The 17,367-nt window shown below is 43.3% G+C and overlaps 2 protein-coding genes across 5 annotated transcripts in view; one reads left to right on the forward strand and one right to left on the reverse strand.

Moving 5' to 3' along the window:
• The window catches only part of nrg2b (neuregulin 2b), a 65,899-nt gene extending 56,323 nt beyond the window's left edge, over positions 1-9,576 (reverse strand). For 2 of the 4 annotated variants that reach the window (XM_079669070.1, XM_079669068.1), the window contains exon 1: positions 6,115-9,575. In XM_079669070.1, coding sequence (XP_079525196.1) covers positions 6,115-6,526 — 412 coding nt within the window. In that variant the 5' untranslated portion in view covers positions 6,527-9,575. Of the gene's footprint in view, positions 1-6,114 lie in introns of all 4 variants that reach the window. The other 2 variants (XM_079669069.1, XM_079669071.1) reach the window with 2 other exon arrangements.
• Positions 9,577-9,964: 388 nt separating this feature from the next.
• purab (purine-rich element binding protein Ab) lies at positions 9,965-16,114 on the forward strand. The gene has a single exon (XM_079669081.1). It carries the CDS (start codon positions 10,046-10,048, stop codon positions 10,889-10,891), a length of 846 nt encoding a protein of 281 aa, XP_079525207.1. The 5' UTR covers positions 9,965-10,045; the 3' UTR covers positions 10,892-16,114.
• The last annotated feature ends 1,253 nt before the right edge of the window (positions 16,115-17,367 follow it).

Raw genomic sequence — 17,367 nt, forward strand, 5'->3', positions numbered from 1 at the left:
ATTGTTTTGACATGCAGCACCAGAGCAAAATTCTCCTAATTCTGGGATTTGTAGATCAATGCCACAGTGATTCTGCCTCCAGCTGCTGTACACACTGAGCTGAGTCTGAGCTGAGAGGCAGCCGCGTGCACGTTAGCCCAGAGAAATTATACAGCCGCTGATAAGGTGCTGGTGTTACGCACATGCAAACACAGTCTGCATAGTCTCGTATGTATGATCTGCAATTACACTTTCTATACGCATTTGATACCATTTAGACGTAATTATACACATTTTGCATGCACCTGAATTTCAATTTAGGAAAGAAATCATAGACGTCAGACTGGTTGCTAGTTTGAGAGTTGTAACTGAGGAGTAGTTTGATATTTAAAAGCAAATGTTCTTGTTCACTTTCTTTCTGAGAGTGAGATAAGAACAGTGTAACCTTTCTCATGTTTGAATGTTTAAAGGTCCCATATCATGCTTTAAAGAGCTGAAGTTCAGGCGTGGTTAGAGTAGCTTAGCATAAACACTGAAATAAGGATTTGCCGAGCTTGATAAAATAGTTTGATTTATCTATAAATAAGCAGAAGATTTAATGAAATGACTGAGGTTTCAACAGAAGCTATATACTGTAAATATTCCTTGAAGAATGCAGTGCCACATCTACAGTAGCACAGGTTGCCAGATCAATTCTGTGAGGACAGGTGTTGTGTTTTGGACACACTTGGCCACCTAAATGTGACAGCAACAGCCACTACTCAAAGTAAAACCTAACCCTAACCACAAATAGTTGTTAAAGTAAGGTACATACACCATGATCAATTATTGAGCTTAATAAGAGGATAATTCCAAACCAGTCTACGTGGTTTGGCTGACTATAATTCCATATCCGACATGCAAAACACACCATATTCTAAGTTAAAACTCATGTATCTCAAAATGTTAGGTAATTCAAGTAATGATTATAAACAAATCAGTAGGTTGGTTTCCATGGCGCTAACAGGAATTTATTAGAAATTACTAGAATAAATTGGAAATATAAAGGTTATTTGCTCCAGCTGTATTTGCCGTATTATAGGTGGAAATAATCCCTTCATTTTCCACATAAACCGATTCATTTGTCAACTACGTACAGTGTGAAATGTGCTGTTTGGTGAGCTCGCTAACTAACTAACTAACTAACAACATTACTAATGGGAAAGAGAGGCAGAAATATGTCTAAGGGTTTAAAAAAAAGAAGAAGTTATCTATATACTTGGTTACAATTGATTTGAACGGGCCTATTTTTGACGAACCATGCCATTAGACCTATTAATAAAACGTTTTTGTATTTTGCTCCCCGTGTAAATTCACTTCACTCCCCGAATTCCCAAGCTCTACTTCCCTGTAAAACGTCCCCCGTTGCCCCCTATACTTTTTAAAAAGTGCAGGCTCAATAAAACTAGCCCTGAACTTAGTGTCATTACTGTCAATGAGGTGAAAAACAGACCCTGGCTATTTTTGGAAGTCTTACACATGCATTATTGCGGCATCTATTTATAATCTAAAGATCTCTCCCCCACTTTCCCTCCCTCCCTCTCTGCTTCTCTCCTCCTCTGTGGCTGACTGACAGCAGGGCAGGAATAAGCTGAACCACACACTTCAGCTACAGTCAGCTACAGCATGAGGAGCGAGACAGAAAAAGAGAGGGGGGGAGTTGAGGTATGCAGCACTAGATACAGCATCAGTGACAGGAGCATGTTTGAGCATCAGATAACGCTATTTTAGGAAGAAACTGTCAATGTTTCTCAAAAGGCATGTCAACGGCGGTGATCAGAGGAGAGCTACATTACGCTTTACACTGCCGGGGATGTAAGATAGGACTGGTTTTGTACTTTTTAAGAAGGGAGTGTGAGCCATCCAAACTTCAGTGATGTTTTTCTGAGTGAGGGAAAGGCCAGTGGAGCTCAGTGGAGACAGATATATGGTTTGAGTAGCTCAAGAAAGAACAAAGAATCCCTATCAATTTCTAAACTACTGTAGCCTTGGATTCCACATTAGTTTGTACTCTGTTCTCTCACAGCATGATGTTGCAGACGTTTCTACACAGTCTGATCTGTTTTGCCTCTTACGTTTTGGTCAGAGGATTGGATTGAGGGTGAAGTGGAAAAAGTGGAAAATGAAATGTTCTTAAAACTCATGGAATTCATTCGCAATTACGCATTCGAGGGGGAAACGTATTTCCTCCTGGACTAGTTTTAAACGGTTAATCTCCAACAAAAACTCAACAAAATTGCTTGGTTAGGTCTAGTAAAATATCATGGGTTGGCCTGACATAAAAGTATTTGTTCCGTTATTAAAGTTAAGACGTGAACCAAACAAAGTCCATTTTGACTAACGGTTTCAAAAGGGACTCGAACAGCGGGTTGAAAGTCCTGTGTATGTTGACCCGCCTAAACACTATGACCTCCGTCTTGCACAAACCTACATGGAATTGTGATTTGACGTTGATCAAAAAGAATCCTGACTTTACTCACCAACGCATTAGCTCGCTTCGGAAAAAGATGACTGTCTCAATTATTTCTCACAGTGAGGGGGTCTTCTAACTTCTGACTGCTGTAAACAAATATATCAAGACATGAACCTAACAACCTGTTGTTTTAAACAGATATGATCAAATATAACATATCATAGTGTGCTTTGAGGTTAACAGAGCTGACATCTTGTGGCTTCTACATATTTGTGTAGCCCAAAAAATATCAAGAAAACATATAGAAAAGTCTGTCAAACAGGTGCTAAAGGCAAGTCAACTGAGGGATGTAGCTTGGATGGACACTCGTTTGCTGTCCTATATTACTGTTTGCATTCTGCAATGATGTTATACTAGCAAGTGAAACCAGAGGTTCTTCCAGAAAAGCGTAGTAAATGGTCATAATGTAATGTAAGCTTTACATTGTAATTGTTCTGCACTCCAGCTGTAGCAAATGCTTGTGTATAGGTCTTGATAAACACAATATAAAAAAATATAAGAGTTGAGTTTTTACTGGCATGGCATGATCAAATATTCAACACGTTTGTTGAGCTTTTAGTACCTCTGCCACCGAGTACAAAACAGCTGCAATGTTGTTGTTCCTTACCAAGATGTATCAAGCTCTTCTATCCCTCCTAATTCAGCATTTAACACCGAACACTCTATGTCACTGGGTTTTCAAAGTGAATGAGAGGGGACAGAAGCACCTCATACTAATGACTACTCACATTCAAGAGTTTCCAAAATAACGGATAACAATTTTACCATAAAACTGTATGAAATCAAACGTAAAAACACAATTCTCAGTTATACCCTTGTTCAAGAAAACAGCAATACAGGTTTTCATATATAATTTTTAAAAAGCAGATATTAGCCACTGTAGAAGAAAGCGTGACCGTGATAAAAGTGTGTTAAATAGGGGTGCGTACAGAAGTGGGCATTACAACAGATCGGCTGAGATTGGCCGACTGTGTTTAGAACAGGTTTGTGATTGGTTGTGCTCAGGGTGTGTGTCTTCTGACACGCCCCTTGCCTCATTCCATCTTTAAACTGCAGTTACTTCTGTCCAAATTAAATTCTTCTCCAATATCCTCTCATGCACGTCTCCGGCCTGATCACCAGCCAAGAGTCGTAGCTCACTCGCCGGCTGCTCTGACATTTGTGCATCCGCCCAATGAAAAGTGTCAGTGTGGCAACGGAGAGGAGGCCGGGCCAATAAGCAGTTGATGTTGGCATTTTGCAGAGGGGGATTATTTACAAGAGGTTTCTGTATCTTACATAGATACATTTCAATTGTGAAATATGAAATAAGGTTTTCCTTAACAAAATATATTTTTAGTCAACTAACACAAAATGTAGATTCTTTGGGTTTCTTGATATGAAGGAATAAAACAAAAGAGCCACTTTAAATCTTGCGTTGACTACACGTTTCTTGGAAGGAGAAAAGCATTTAAAAAAGACTGAAACTTGCAGAAATAGTAGTTGGCTAAGATCATAATGGCCAATTATTGAATGGATAAAGGCTATCCATGTTAAAATATGTGTTTCCTGTTGAACTGGGTCCTGACTACTTCATCATAGCATTATTCTCTGAAGAAATGCAGTGGAAATATTTTTTTCATGAAACATTCAGGGCTACCAATTGCAAGTGATACGTTTTTTTGGTTGACTGTGTGACTAATTTGGGCCTTAGATTTTGTATTTCTTTGTCAAGTTTTGTCAGATGAATCCAGCCAACCCTATGAAAGAAATGGAGGCGACAAAAGCTGTGTTCCTATAACGCTGTGGACATTCAGAGGCCACTGGTTGCCACAGTGCATGTTATGTGTCAGCAGCACACACTCTGCAGTCTCTAATTAGGTTGAGTCTTCTCCCTGTTTCTCTTGCTTTCGTTATGTGTGTGTGTGTGTGTGTGTGTGTGTGTGTGTGTGTGTGTGTGTGTGTGTGTGTGTGTGTGTGTGTGTGTGTGTGTGTGTGTGTGTGTGTGTGTGTGTGTGTGTGCGTGTGCGTGTGCGTATTAGCGTGTGCGCGGGATGATTCAGCTCATAAGTGGGTATCTCCTCTCCTGAGCTTACGCCTTGCCTGCACAAATGGGCTTTAGACAGAAGCCTGATTGCAACAGCCCTGTCATAAATAAATGACTGGATAATTTTAGCATGACACAGAGGTAAAAATAGAACATCACGCTGTTAGCTCAAACGCTGGATGAACCCTTTGTTGAGACTTCTGAGTTACTTCCTGTCAGGATTGAACACTTTACAGGTGCCAGTGGTTTGCATGGAAATGACGGTGATTCATTGTTTGAACCAAATGAATGTAAGTTTAACCGCATTGTTTCAAAGTTTATGTATTTAAATGACCATGACAAAGGTGATGATGTCCACAGTGATGGTCTTAAGGCTCATATTGGGGAAATGTTCAATATTTCCACAGTTAAAATGTAATTCCCCTCTCTTTTGTGTAGCAGGGGAAATCCAGGTTTAGTGTACTTCTTGCCACATAGGTGGTCACAGGATTGCACTGTAGTTAAAAGTATAAGATACCTGAGAGTAACTAGCAGATGTAATGATGTACAAGTATCAGTGTCTAGAGCTCCGTTTATGTCTTATACGAACTAAGTAGACGGTTCTGAAACTTTCCTTTTCCCTTTTGTAAGTAAAGGGTCAATTCAAGTTTTTTTTACCTCTCTGACGGAGAGAAACCAAGGGAGGAAATGTCAGAAAGTAAAGAGAAAAAGTGCTCAACCCTCATCTTGAATCTTCTTTCCTTGTCTTGTATTCAGATTGTTCTTTTCATAAAAGCCATCCTGTTGACAATAACTTCAACAGACAGGCCAGCTGCTTTACATTTAGTTTTAGCCACTTCTCATATAAATTAGTTATTTATTATTATTATTTAAAGCAACATTTTAGATGGCAATGGTGGAAACCTGCAACAAGTTGTGACATTTTAACAGTTACCACTACCCATCACTGCAGTCATCAATGGCACAGTCTGATATAACAGCAGCAGATCTGACATGTAAAACTGACTGTAGGTAACTTTCCCCTCACATGTTCTGCCTATATCTCTGACACACACACACACACACACACACACACACACACACACAGACACAAACACACACACACACACACACACACTAACTGCTGTTCAACCTTAAGCCTACACATGATGCAGACAGTGATGATGTGATGGTGCAGATCTCTAACTGAACTTTTAGTATCCCCTGATCATCAGGGCTTTTGAAGGAACCTGTTTGTGGTTTAGCCCGGGTTAAACTCACACACACACACACACACACACACACACACACACACACACACACACACACACACACACACACACACACACACACACACACACACACACACACACACACACACACTCACACACGCTGTCTTGCTTCTCATTTCAGTTTGGGTTATGCAGGATTAAAAAGTGTCAACCGGCTAACGCGCATGCACATGTGTACGCACGCTGAAACACTGTATAGGCTCAACACGTGCACGCGCAGCCAGAGAGCGGTGACTGTCTCGTTACATCGCCATGGCAGCCTCAGTGGCCCTATGGTGCGGTGTGAGTGTAGGGCAGGTGGAGAGGGGGGAAAGCCTTAAACTTACCGCAGTCCTCGCACAACACTCGCTCCACATCCTTCTTCAGCTCCGGCTCGCTGGCGTCCACAGGGGCGTACGATGCCTTGAATACCAAGGGCTCGGCTGTGGGGTCCATGAAAAATATATATCTGTGGTCCTTCTCCACCGTGGTACACGGGGCCTCGGAGCCGAAGTCCCCGACGGTCACGAGCTGCTCCCTCTCGAGGCCGCCGCTGTTGACGGGCCACACGTCCAGCACTTTGACATTCACACTGTAGGGCTCCCGGGAGGAGACGTTCTCCGGGGAGGAGCGCACCTCGCCCTCGATGACCACGGCGGATCGGTACGCCTGGTCCTGGAGGGAGTTGAGACTCGGGGCGTAACAGGCGAAGGAGACCCCGATGACCAGCATGGAGAAATGCACTGGATCAAGCCTCATGCCGTCAGCCTGTGCTGTGCTGCAGTGCTGCTGGGCGGCGGAGCGAGCTGGAAGAGAGAGACGGCGGCGAACGGGCTCCGGCAGAGCAGGCAGGGCAGAGCGGCAGACCTTGTGGAAGTGTCCATGCCATCTGTGTCTGCCGCTGCTCTCCCCATACGGCTGCTGGCCTCGGATGGGGGACACACACACCAGCCTAGGAACCGGAAACGGCCCGCTTCTGCATGCTTAAAAATGTGATTGCTGCATTCTCCTTCACCAACCACCCTCCCCCTCTTATCTCCCCTTTTCCTGAAAGGCAAAACAAGACTCGTAAATTAGCCTCCTCTCGAATCCAGGGCTGAAACCTCTCTCCCTCTCTATCTCTCTCTCTCTCTCCTTCTATCTCTCTCTTTCTCTCCCTCTCTCTTTCGCTCTCTCTCACTCTCTCTCCAGCTAATAGGCTAGCATCGCATGGGTGGGCGCATTGCCTCTGGTATGAAAAAAAGCAGCTTGCGCGTATAGAGGAATCACAAGAAACGATACGCACTCCACGCAAATGCAAGGTCGGGTCCCTTATCCACTTATTACGCTCGTGAAAACAGTTCCTCTCCTGTAAGCAAAACAATAAATAAATAAAAGAACAGAAAAACCGGGGGAGGAAGAGACGGACAGGATGAGATAGCAGCGGTTATCCGGTGAGGCGATGCAACAGTAGCGCGCAACCTCCAGATGCGTCCCCTGCGCCCCTCATCATACGCGAGCAGTTTACGTGAGCAAACATCACCTGCCCGGTCACTGGCGTCGGCTCGCCACGTCCTGCGCAAACACCCTAATGACCCGGGCACCCACCGGCACACCGCCACCGACCCAACCGGCGTGTGAGCATGCCGGCCGCCTGAGTTAAACCTCTGCGGGTGGTGGGTGCGGGAGAAATCACGCAAGCGGTGCACGGTGCGTCTGTCGCCAAGCACTGCGCGGCTCCCACTGTGGATCAGTGCGAGATGTGCAAGAGAGGCTATAGGCGACTGTTACATACACTGCGGATAGTTGTCGCGATGACTAACGCTGCGAAATTCTCTCAATGGATTCCTCAGCGTGGCGAACCGAGCTGCGAGTTACGAGACTTCAGCTTTAAATGTTCTCACTCATATATACGCACGCTGCAGGAAAGCACACCCAAAAGCTGACATTTACCACCCTATGCGAGTCAGTGCAGTTCACTAAGCTATGAAAAACTGTGCAGTTGTACGACTCTGTAATGCAACAAGTGGGGGCATCAGTTAGCCCAACCTAAAGGTGCTATGCTGGAAAGATATTCTACGCAAATTTGTTGCCAATCCTGCTCAGCTACAGCTAATAAAACCACTTTTTTCACTGAACACATCTCCACCAATGAAATGCGAGCTTTACACAATATGCTTGGGCTGCCCCTGCTTCCATCTGTGTATCAATCAATCAAGCCATTCATAAGATTCTCCTTTCACTCTCTATCAGGAGCCGCACGCCCTTCTGTAGAGGTCAGAAAGCCTTTCATTGTCCATGCTGAGAAAGGGATCAAATATAATGTCATATAGGGGACACATGGGCTGCATTTTTCTTACTATAGATGATGAAGAAAATGTGAGAGGCCATTTCATCACAGTATGCACCTACATGATGGCCTCACACACCAGTTTCTCAAGCAGAAGGGCCATCACGAGCCATTCCCATGGTGCTGAATGGCTTGACATGTTTAGTGCTGGCCCCAACAAAGCCAGTCACATGACACCTCGTAGAGATTGAAGGCCAATATGGTTTGTTGACTGTAAAATATTAACCCAAGTTCGAAAGGGTCAAGTCTTTTAGATAAAGTAAAAAGCCGTTTCTGTCCTGTTTGCTGTCCAAGGTGCTGAACGCTATCAAGCGTGGAGGTTCATCTTCAAATTGTGATGGTTCCTTATTCCTATGATTGCTTTTCCAGTCCTGGGATTACCAAAGCATTTGAAGAGTATGTGATGTGTTCAGTGACCCACTCCCACCTTTCTCCGTCTCCGCCCACTGCCCACCCATTAACTGATCTATCTCTCCTTCATCCATTCAAGCGCTCATGTATTCATTAGAGAAACCCATTCAGGGACATCACTCACAATTTAGGAATTTCCAAATGAGCCTTGAGAGCAAATCATTTGTTGACAAAGTGAAGGGGAGGAAAAACCCTTTCCTGCTGACTAACCCTGGGGGAGGACTGCCACCAATTGCCGTTTCCCCTGGTACTATACCCTTGGAATTATCAGAGGAGCTGTTTTTGGAGATGCACCTTCATTTCAGCAGGGTGTTGATGACATATATCATGGGACACTTTCTATCCAAAATACTTTACTATGCATCTGTCAGGATGTCTTGTCCCTGATTCCCTTTTTCCATTCATCTCTCCATCATTTCCTACACTGTAAGCAATACTCCAAAACAAACTCAATTCAACATCAAGTCACCCACATCATTCTTCTACTTGCTCCTCCTTTGTAGGCCCATGAAGGCTAAACACCTCATAACATCGCCTGGTATGTTTTATTGTTATTGTGGTGGTACTTTATATGACCCTTATAAACAGGATTCATTCTCACTTGAATACACTGGAAATACGCAAGTGCTAAAAGAAAGAAAAAGACGTTACTAATCTGAACTCATATTGCATGAAAATATAATTCTAAATCAGCATCATTCTAAAACCTGTTAAGATAATATTATGCCTTGGTTGTATATTTAATGTGAATTTAAAAATGAATATTAATGACATTGTGTATGTCCAATATAGTAGGTTTTATCCAACAGTTGGCGTTTTGCTTCTTCTTTTAAGCTGATAAACCCTTTCAAGGCCATTGAGAAACAGTGGCAGGCAAGCAGGTCCAATTACAGGGTAATGATTCATGATGCTTCACAGTGAATCAGCCCCTCCCTCAGACTCATACAGCTATCATCCACTGTTCATTCAGAAATGTATCTTTTCCCTGGCTCTCTCTATTCATGTGTCCTTCTTAAGAGACTGTCCAGGATCGCTGTCCGTGGTGCTGAAAGACCCAAACCAATAATTATCAGGTAGGAATGTTATTCCAGTCCTGTCATTACTTTTTCAACAGGATGCAAACAGGTGTTATTTATGTACTTCAATGTGCAGCCATTATCAATGTATCTATCCATGTATCTATCCATCTATCTATCTATCTATCTATCTATCTATCTATCTATCTATCTATCTATCTATCTATGTTTGATGTTAGTACTGCAGTGTTTGAGGCTCACATGGGTGGGGGTTAACTTTCAGGTGCAATATACGGCGAAAGAGAAGGATGAAGTGAAAATTGTGTGAAACGTTGTAAAACCAGAGTGAGTGTCTTGAACGCAGCCCGCTTTCAGTACAGCAGCACCGAGCACAGCTACTTTCCTTTTTTCAACCTCTTCTCTCTTCTCGTCTCGCGATAGAGCGGCGGAGTGGTTTGACGGGCAGTCGAGGTTGCAGCAGGCAGAGGGAGACGGTGGAAGGTAAAGCAGGGAGGCAGCATCATGGCGGACAGAGACAGTGGCAGTGACCACGGAGGGCCCACCGCGGGCCCCGGCTCGCTGCCCCCGGGTGCGATGGGTGCTATGTCCCGGCTGCAGCACGACACCGAGGAGCTCGCCTCGAAGCGCGTCGACATCCAAAACAAGCGCTTCTACCTTGACGTGAAGCAGAATGTTAAAGGCCGCTTCCTAAAGATAGCCGAGGTCGGGGCTGGTGGAAACAAGAGCCGCCTCACTCTCTCTATGTCGGTGGCCGTAGAGTTCCGCGATTATCTCGGGGACTTTATCGAACATTACGCCCAGCTGGGCCCGAGCAACCCGGACATAGTGCAGGATGAGCCGCGGCGGGCGCTCAAGAGCGAATTCCTGGTGCGGGAGAATCGGAAATATTACATGGATCTGAAAGAGAACCAGAGGGGGCGGTTCCTAAGGATCCGGCAGACCGTTAATCGGGGGCCCGGATTGGGAAGCGCGCAAGGCCAGACCATCGCTCTGCCGGCGCAGGGTCTCATCGAGTTCCGCGACGCTTTGGCCAAACTCATCGACGACTACGGTGTGGACGAGGAGCCGGCGGAGCTCCCGGAGGGCACCTCTCTGACGGTCGACAACAAGCGCTTCTTCTTCGACGTGGGCTCCAATAAGTACGGGGTCTTCATGAGGGTCAGCGAGGTGAAGCCCACGTACCGGAACTCCATCACGGTTCCGTGCAAAGTGTGGTCCAAATTCGGCAACACCTTCAGCAAATACGCGGATGAGATGAGGAAGATCCAGGAGAGGAGTAGAGAGAAACGGGCCTCCGAACTGCTACCTGAGGGCCCGCTCGGCGGAGATGACGGCGACGATGACTGACGCGGATCTTAGGAGGGCCGGAGTGAAACGACAAACTGGACTCTGAGAGAAAAACGAGACTTTTAACTGTAAAATAGAAAGAGAAATTTCCAAGGGAATCACCCCACACACACAACCTCCACAGACATGGCAGCACCTCTGCTGTCTCCTCGCTCATTTTACTGGATGTCACCCCACTTACCACCATGTAACAGTAAGCCGCTGCTATCAAGGATTGAACTGTAAGATATGAACTGTTTCCTATACTTGATTTAAATGACAATGAACAGAGTGTTTATATCTCTATCAAACGACAGATTTTGCACACATCAAAGCTATTTCGAAAAAAAAGAAATGTTAAGTGTTTTCAAACTGGTAATATACTAAGATTTAATCACAGGTAAAAACCAGAGGTCTATTATATAAAATGACAGTCTTCATGTAGAAAGAATATTTGACATCAGCACAAAGAGAATATATTATGGACTTTATGAAACCAAAATCTGATTCCAGATGTATAGTTTATTATAAAGGTACGCAGAATAAATATGAAAGCGCTCTAAAAGTGTATGAATTGCAGAACGCAGCACTACAGGCCTGTTAACATGTCAGCATGTGTGCATAGGTTCTTGTTCTGAAAAAGAAGTTTGGCAAAGTAGGCTATAGTCTTTGGTTTGACCTAAAGCGTAGTAGGCTAATGAAAACATTTATATCACGCCATTGACTTGGAAAAGTTGAGACTCAAAAATAAAAAGCCTATTTTGTGGCCTCAAAAAAATGGGATAAATCCATTTGTGAGCCACTGTATTGAATTTCAACCCTCTTGCACCATGTCCATATAAACTTAAAAGAAAAAAAGTGCTAACTTAGATGTACTAATTATGATTTTGTGAATCAGCTGTAAAGAAAAAAATCCTGATTGAGACACCCACGTTTTCTGTGGGTTAAGTTTTTTCTTTGTTACTTTGTTGTTTTCTTCCCTCTTGGGGGGTGGGGGGGGGGGGTGCAAAAGTATAAAGGTCCACCTTATGGGAGCGCAAAAAAAGACGCATTAGCACAGCGCGTGGCGAGGCTACGCGTCCTCTCTGACGTCATTACGACCCGTGCCTTATACACTCCACTCGTTTACGTGTTCTCACGTGGATGGTCCGTGACCTCGACCGCTGTACGTTTTCATTTACGAGTGCTGTTATGTAGGCCGGAATATAAACTCGCCGGGGCTGTGTTAGTTCACGCCCCTGATGTGCATAGGTGGCAACACCGAGAGTAAGCTGAGAGTTATGCTGGGAGTTTGGGGGCCAGAGATGGTGTGGGCAGAATCAGATAGATGAGGTGCTGTCGTCAGTGTGTCATGGCCCCCTGGAGCCCAGAATCCTTAGCGGCACCCCTGCCCTGGTGGCCTCTCGCAGAAATGTGTGTGTACAGGAGTACACCAGGGTGGTCTTGCACACCATATGCACCATGAAACAAACAAAGTGAGGAACAGCTGAATGAATCTGTTGGTTAGAGCAGAGATGGATGCTGATAAAGAGCCAAGCAGGCCATCAGTGTGAGTGCAATCCAGAGGATGGAAAGGCCTATCAGTGCAGGGCCCAGGCAGATACTATCTCTTTATGGTGCTACAGCCCCTTGAACGCTCCTTGGGGGCCTGAATATGTCACGTTTCTGCATTATCTTTTGCCCTTTTTTCCCGTTTCTCCACATTATGTTGTCCAGGTGTGTCAGGTTTCCCCCTCCCAGGCAGAGAGGAAGCTGCTGACTAGTGTAGGACATTTCATAGTAGTGTGCAATATTGTGTACGTGCCAATCGCGGCATTGTATCACGTGTATAGACTATTAAAAAGATGAAAAAAATGTATAGGCTGATGTAATCAGTAGATATTGGAAAGCATGTCGGTGAGGTTGTGCATCTGCATTATATTTCCAAAATGTGAAGTCTTTCTTCTGAAGCACTTGAGTGGGGAAAAAACGTCAGAGTAGTAGTGAGATATTTTCCTGTCATGTTCTGTAAACTAGTAGGCTGCCTTGTCCGTCTATCAGTGCGCGTAGACTAGTTTGGGTGTTTTACGTTCCCCTTTGGAGCTTTGGACTCACCCCCGAAATACCTTACTCGTTTCTCCCCTAACACAAACACACACAGTCTGCCCCTGTCGAGGCCTCTTGTCCCTATCTGAGTGTTTGGGAGTCCTCTAAAGGGTTTTAATGGTGAACTGCCCAAGGCCTCCTGTCATTTGCAGCCAGCAGACTGCCTGAGACTGCTAATGCCGGACAGGTGAACAACAGTTGGACTTTTGCTTGTCTGCGGTTTTTATTTCTGCTAGGTGATAGTGATCGGCCCCAGCAGACCCAAAGCACAGGGGAGTTTGTTGTCTGTTTTACAATGAGGATTATAATTATTTTCTCTTACGTGGGCAGACTCTGATCTCCAGTCCACTGTTTCAAAGTGTAAAAAAGGCCCTGGCTCATTGTCTGTCTAGTTAAACTTGTCCAAACGCCTAAATACACTCCGGCAGACACACTGCCAATTCCTTCTTTTTGACCCAGGCAACCTTTAGGCTTACATTAAAGTGCAATTGAACTAACAATAGGTTCTAAGTGGTTAGTCGTTTTTTCAAGCAGATCGGTCTAAAACACTACAACTAAGCCTGGTCACAGTGTGTCAGAGTGGCATGAAGGGGAAACAGACTGCAAGGATTGCGGCTTTAAAAATCTCAGCTGGATAAAAGCTGCTAATGTAGTTACAGCCTGGGCCTGCCAGGCACGAAGGTTAGCTGAGGCTAGACTGAAGCAGAAAGCACACCTGGGCTGAAACTGTAGCAGAAGTCAGATCGAATGGTTGCTTTATAAAAAGGTCGATCTGTGTTTGATTGGGCATGTCTGCGCGTTAGAGGCAAGAAAAATGTTCCAGAAAATCCCATCTGTTCCACGCAGGACGTTTTGGCCCAGGTTTGTGTCCCAGTGTATGTGAAAGGCCTGATGAAGCCTGGCACTGCACTGTAAGGGCTTAGCAGCAGCAGCAGCCTACTGACCCGGCTGAGGACAGATCCAGTTAGGACTGGAACAGGAAGTCTCTTTCCCCTCATGCAAAGATTTCCTCACACTGCCCTGTGAATTATAGGAGCCCATTTTGATTTAACGCACATACGAGCCACCTATTACTGTGTACCCAGCAATGCTCATCTGAGGTCATTGAGTTCATCTCGAGTTCACCATAAGGCTGCACTCTCTGTCATGACTCAGCACTTATTCCCCAGAGTGTGGCTTCAGCTTGATTTAATTGAGGCCTACAGGAGGCTCATGCTACATGAAGACTGGAAATACAACACCTCCTTTTATCCATTTCTCTTATGTCCCAATATAAGGAGAGCATGAACTTGCTCATAGAGTTCTCATTGTGAATTCCTCAATTTAAAACGCACATTTCTATAAAGATTTAAGGACGTGCTGTTGCAGACTGTGATCGCCAGGTGCTACTGGGTCAGTCGTTCAGGATTTGGTTGTATAACATGACCTGTATATTTTGGGTTGTAGTTCTATGTGAATAACAGGGAAGAGAAGTGGGGAGCTCTCGTGATTTTTGCTGAAGACAGTGTGATCAAATCAGATTTCTCAAGTTAACAAGAGCTCACTCAGTGTCACGGCAAAACCCGGAGGGACCTTGCAGCCATGCTGTGCCCACGTTCATCCATTTCTGGGACTCAAATGCAAAATGGTAGGATGATAATTATTTTCTGTGTAAATCGCGCTGTCTTCAGTGGCTCTGGCTAAGTTCAGTGTGCGAATGATGTTCTGAATTACTAAACAGATGAGCCATCATAGCAATCCCTAATGTAATCCTGCCTTTTTGTCTGGTATTATTTAATTTTATTCAAAAGAGCTGGTTTGTTGTTGCCCCAACAACAAGTAACATTCCTTATTCAACTAATGGAAATAGAAGAAACATGTAATATTACTCTTAAGTGCAGCAGTAGCTACTTGTTGCATGTTCTCCGATTGCTATGATGACCCCTGCTGTAGGCGCTTCATCTGCTTGCTTAAACAGACTATTCATAGACATGACCTAAAACAGCAAACTTCCACAACTACTGACTTCAAAACAGACTTAACTTCCATAAAGGCGTTACAGACAACCAAATCTGCTCCATTTCTGGTTTCCGTGTTGTAGTCTTTTTTTATTGGCCGCTCAGAGTTCCTTGGTTATTGCACAGCCAATCGCAGCGTCTGGTCCAAGCCGAGCACTATATGACTCATCACAAACCACTGACAGAGGGCTCATTTAGCACGTCTCCTTTTGCACCGAGCGGTTAGGGTCCATCATGTTTGCAGACTGTACAGGCTACTGTTGTGTTTCGTAACAAAGACGTTCTTTCAAAAATGCTTTGAAGATGTTGGGAAATGGATCCTGGATTTTAAAGGGGTGGGGTCAATGCACAATGAACATATCCCATGTCATCGTTTGGTCTAAATCCCTTTATCATCCCCATATGAGATAATATGTTGTATCTTTCAAAAAATATTTTATCTGTGGCGTGTGTGTATATATATATATATATATATGGTTTGTTATATATGATGCTCCTCCTTTCAGAAAAATATAACATATAAACAGGAAAAACATATTGCTGTTTTTTTTCCTTTGTATTTTATACTTACAGAAAGCATTGAATAAAAATGGATAAATACTTGCACTTTAGATATATTAAGAAAAATACAAATCTGCATATTATTTTTGATAGGGATCTCACATTCAAAGAGTATAAATTACAGGCTTTATGGCTATTGCTGGACAGAGATGTATTGAGTTCTACTTATTGAAGTATATTCTGTCTGTGTGTCAGAAGGTTTACTAAAGTAAATTGCATGATAAAATAGTCTTACACCGATATTGTTCTTTTTTTAGTTGGTAAAAATGTCTGAAAACTGTGATAACAACCCTCTTGTATCATGATAACCTCTCCTGACCCCTTCTAGAATATTTCTTACTGAAATATGGCCTTTCCTGACCACATGACGATGGTGCTTACTTTGGCTTTGACATCGAGCTCATCCTTCAAATCTCAACATCACCATAACTCGCGTCCTCACACTTCATTACTTTCTGTTATGTACTCTCACTACCTTATTAAAATTTCCGTTGATGGCAAAAAAAGTGTGCTGTTTTGTACATTGCTGTTTGTTTAAATGTTGGGGGAGCCTTGTTGTCTGAAAAATGACTAATCGCGCAATAAAAGGTCATTCCACATGTCCCTGTCTCCGCACAAATGTCTCCAATCTCCATCCACTTTTGAAAAAATGTGTAAAATGAAACTCATAAATAATCGCCAATTATTTTTGAAAAATATATCTTTAAAGCGTTAACTTTTTTTTAACACAAATGTCAGACGTTCTACAGTTTTTTCTCTTTTTTAAATCATAATAAAATAAAGTAAATACAGCTCTGGACAAAAATTAAGAGACTACTGCAGCATTATCAGTTTCTCTGGTTTTACTATTTATAGGTATTTTGGAGTAAAATTACATTTTTTTCATTGTATTTAATTCTTCAACTACTGACAACATTTCTCTGTGTTGGAATTCAACAGACACTGGAATGGAAAGGCTGCCATACATGCAAAAATTTGGATTGGTCTCTTAATTCTTTCCAGACTTGTATCATCGGGTTTTGGATTGACATTCTATTAACCAAATTATTACATTTTTTACTTTTAATCGTTCAATCATTCAGATTCATTGATTAAGATCCACTAAACTAATTGTTAGTAGCAGCCCTAATTTACATATACAGTGGGGCAAAAAAGTATTTAGTCAGCCACCAATTGTGCAAGTTCTCCCACTTAAAAAGTGATATTCTGTACAAACTGTGAAGTCAACTGAGACAAATGTAACATTTGTGATATTGGGCTATATAAATAAACATTGATTGATTGATTGATTGATTGATAAAAAGATGAAAGACCTGTAATTTTCATCCTAGGTATACCTCAACTATGAGAGACAAAATGAGAAAAAAAAATCCAGAAAATCACATTGTCTGATCTTTAAAGAATTTATTTGCAAATTATGGTGGAAAATAAGTATTTGGTCACCTACAAACAAACAAGATTTCTGGCTCTCACAGACCTGTAACTTCTTCTTTAAGAGCCTCCTCTGTCCTCCACTTGTTAACTGCATTAATGGCACCTGTTTGAACTCGTTATCAGTATAAAAGACACCTGTCCACAACCTCAAACAGTCACACTCCAAACTCCACTATGGCCAAGACGAAAGAGCTGTCAAAGGACACCAGAAACAAAATTGTAGACCTGTACCAGGCTGGGAAGACTGAATCTGCAATAGGTAAGCAGTTTGGTGTGAAGAAATCAACTGTGGGAGCAATTATTATAAAATGGAAGACATACAAGACCACTGATAATCTCCCTCGATCTGGGGCTCCACGCAAGATCTCACCCCGTGGGGTCAAAATGATCACAAGAACGGTGAGCAAAAATCCCAGAACC

This window comes from Notothenia rossii (genome assembly GCF_949606895.1).
Source record: "Notothenia rossii genome assembly, chromosome: 3".
NCBI classification, from domain to species: Eukaryota; Metazoa; Chordata; class Actinopteri; order Perciformes; family Nototheniidae; genus Notothenia; species Notothenia rossii.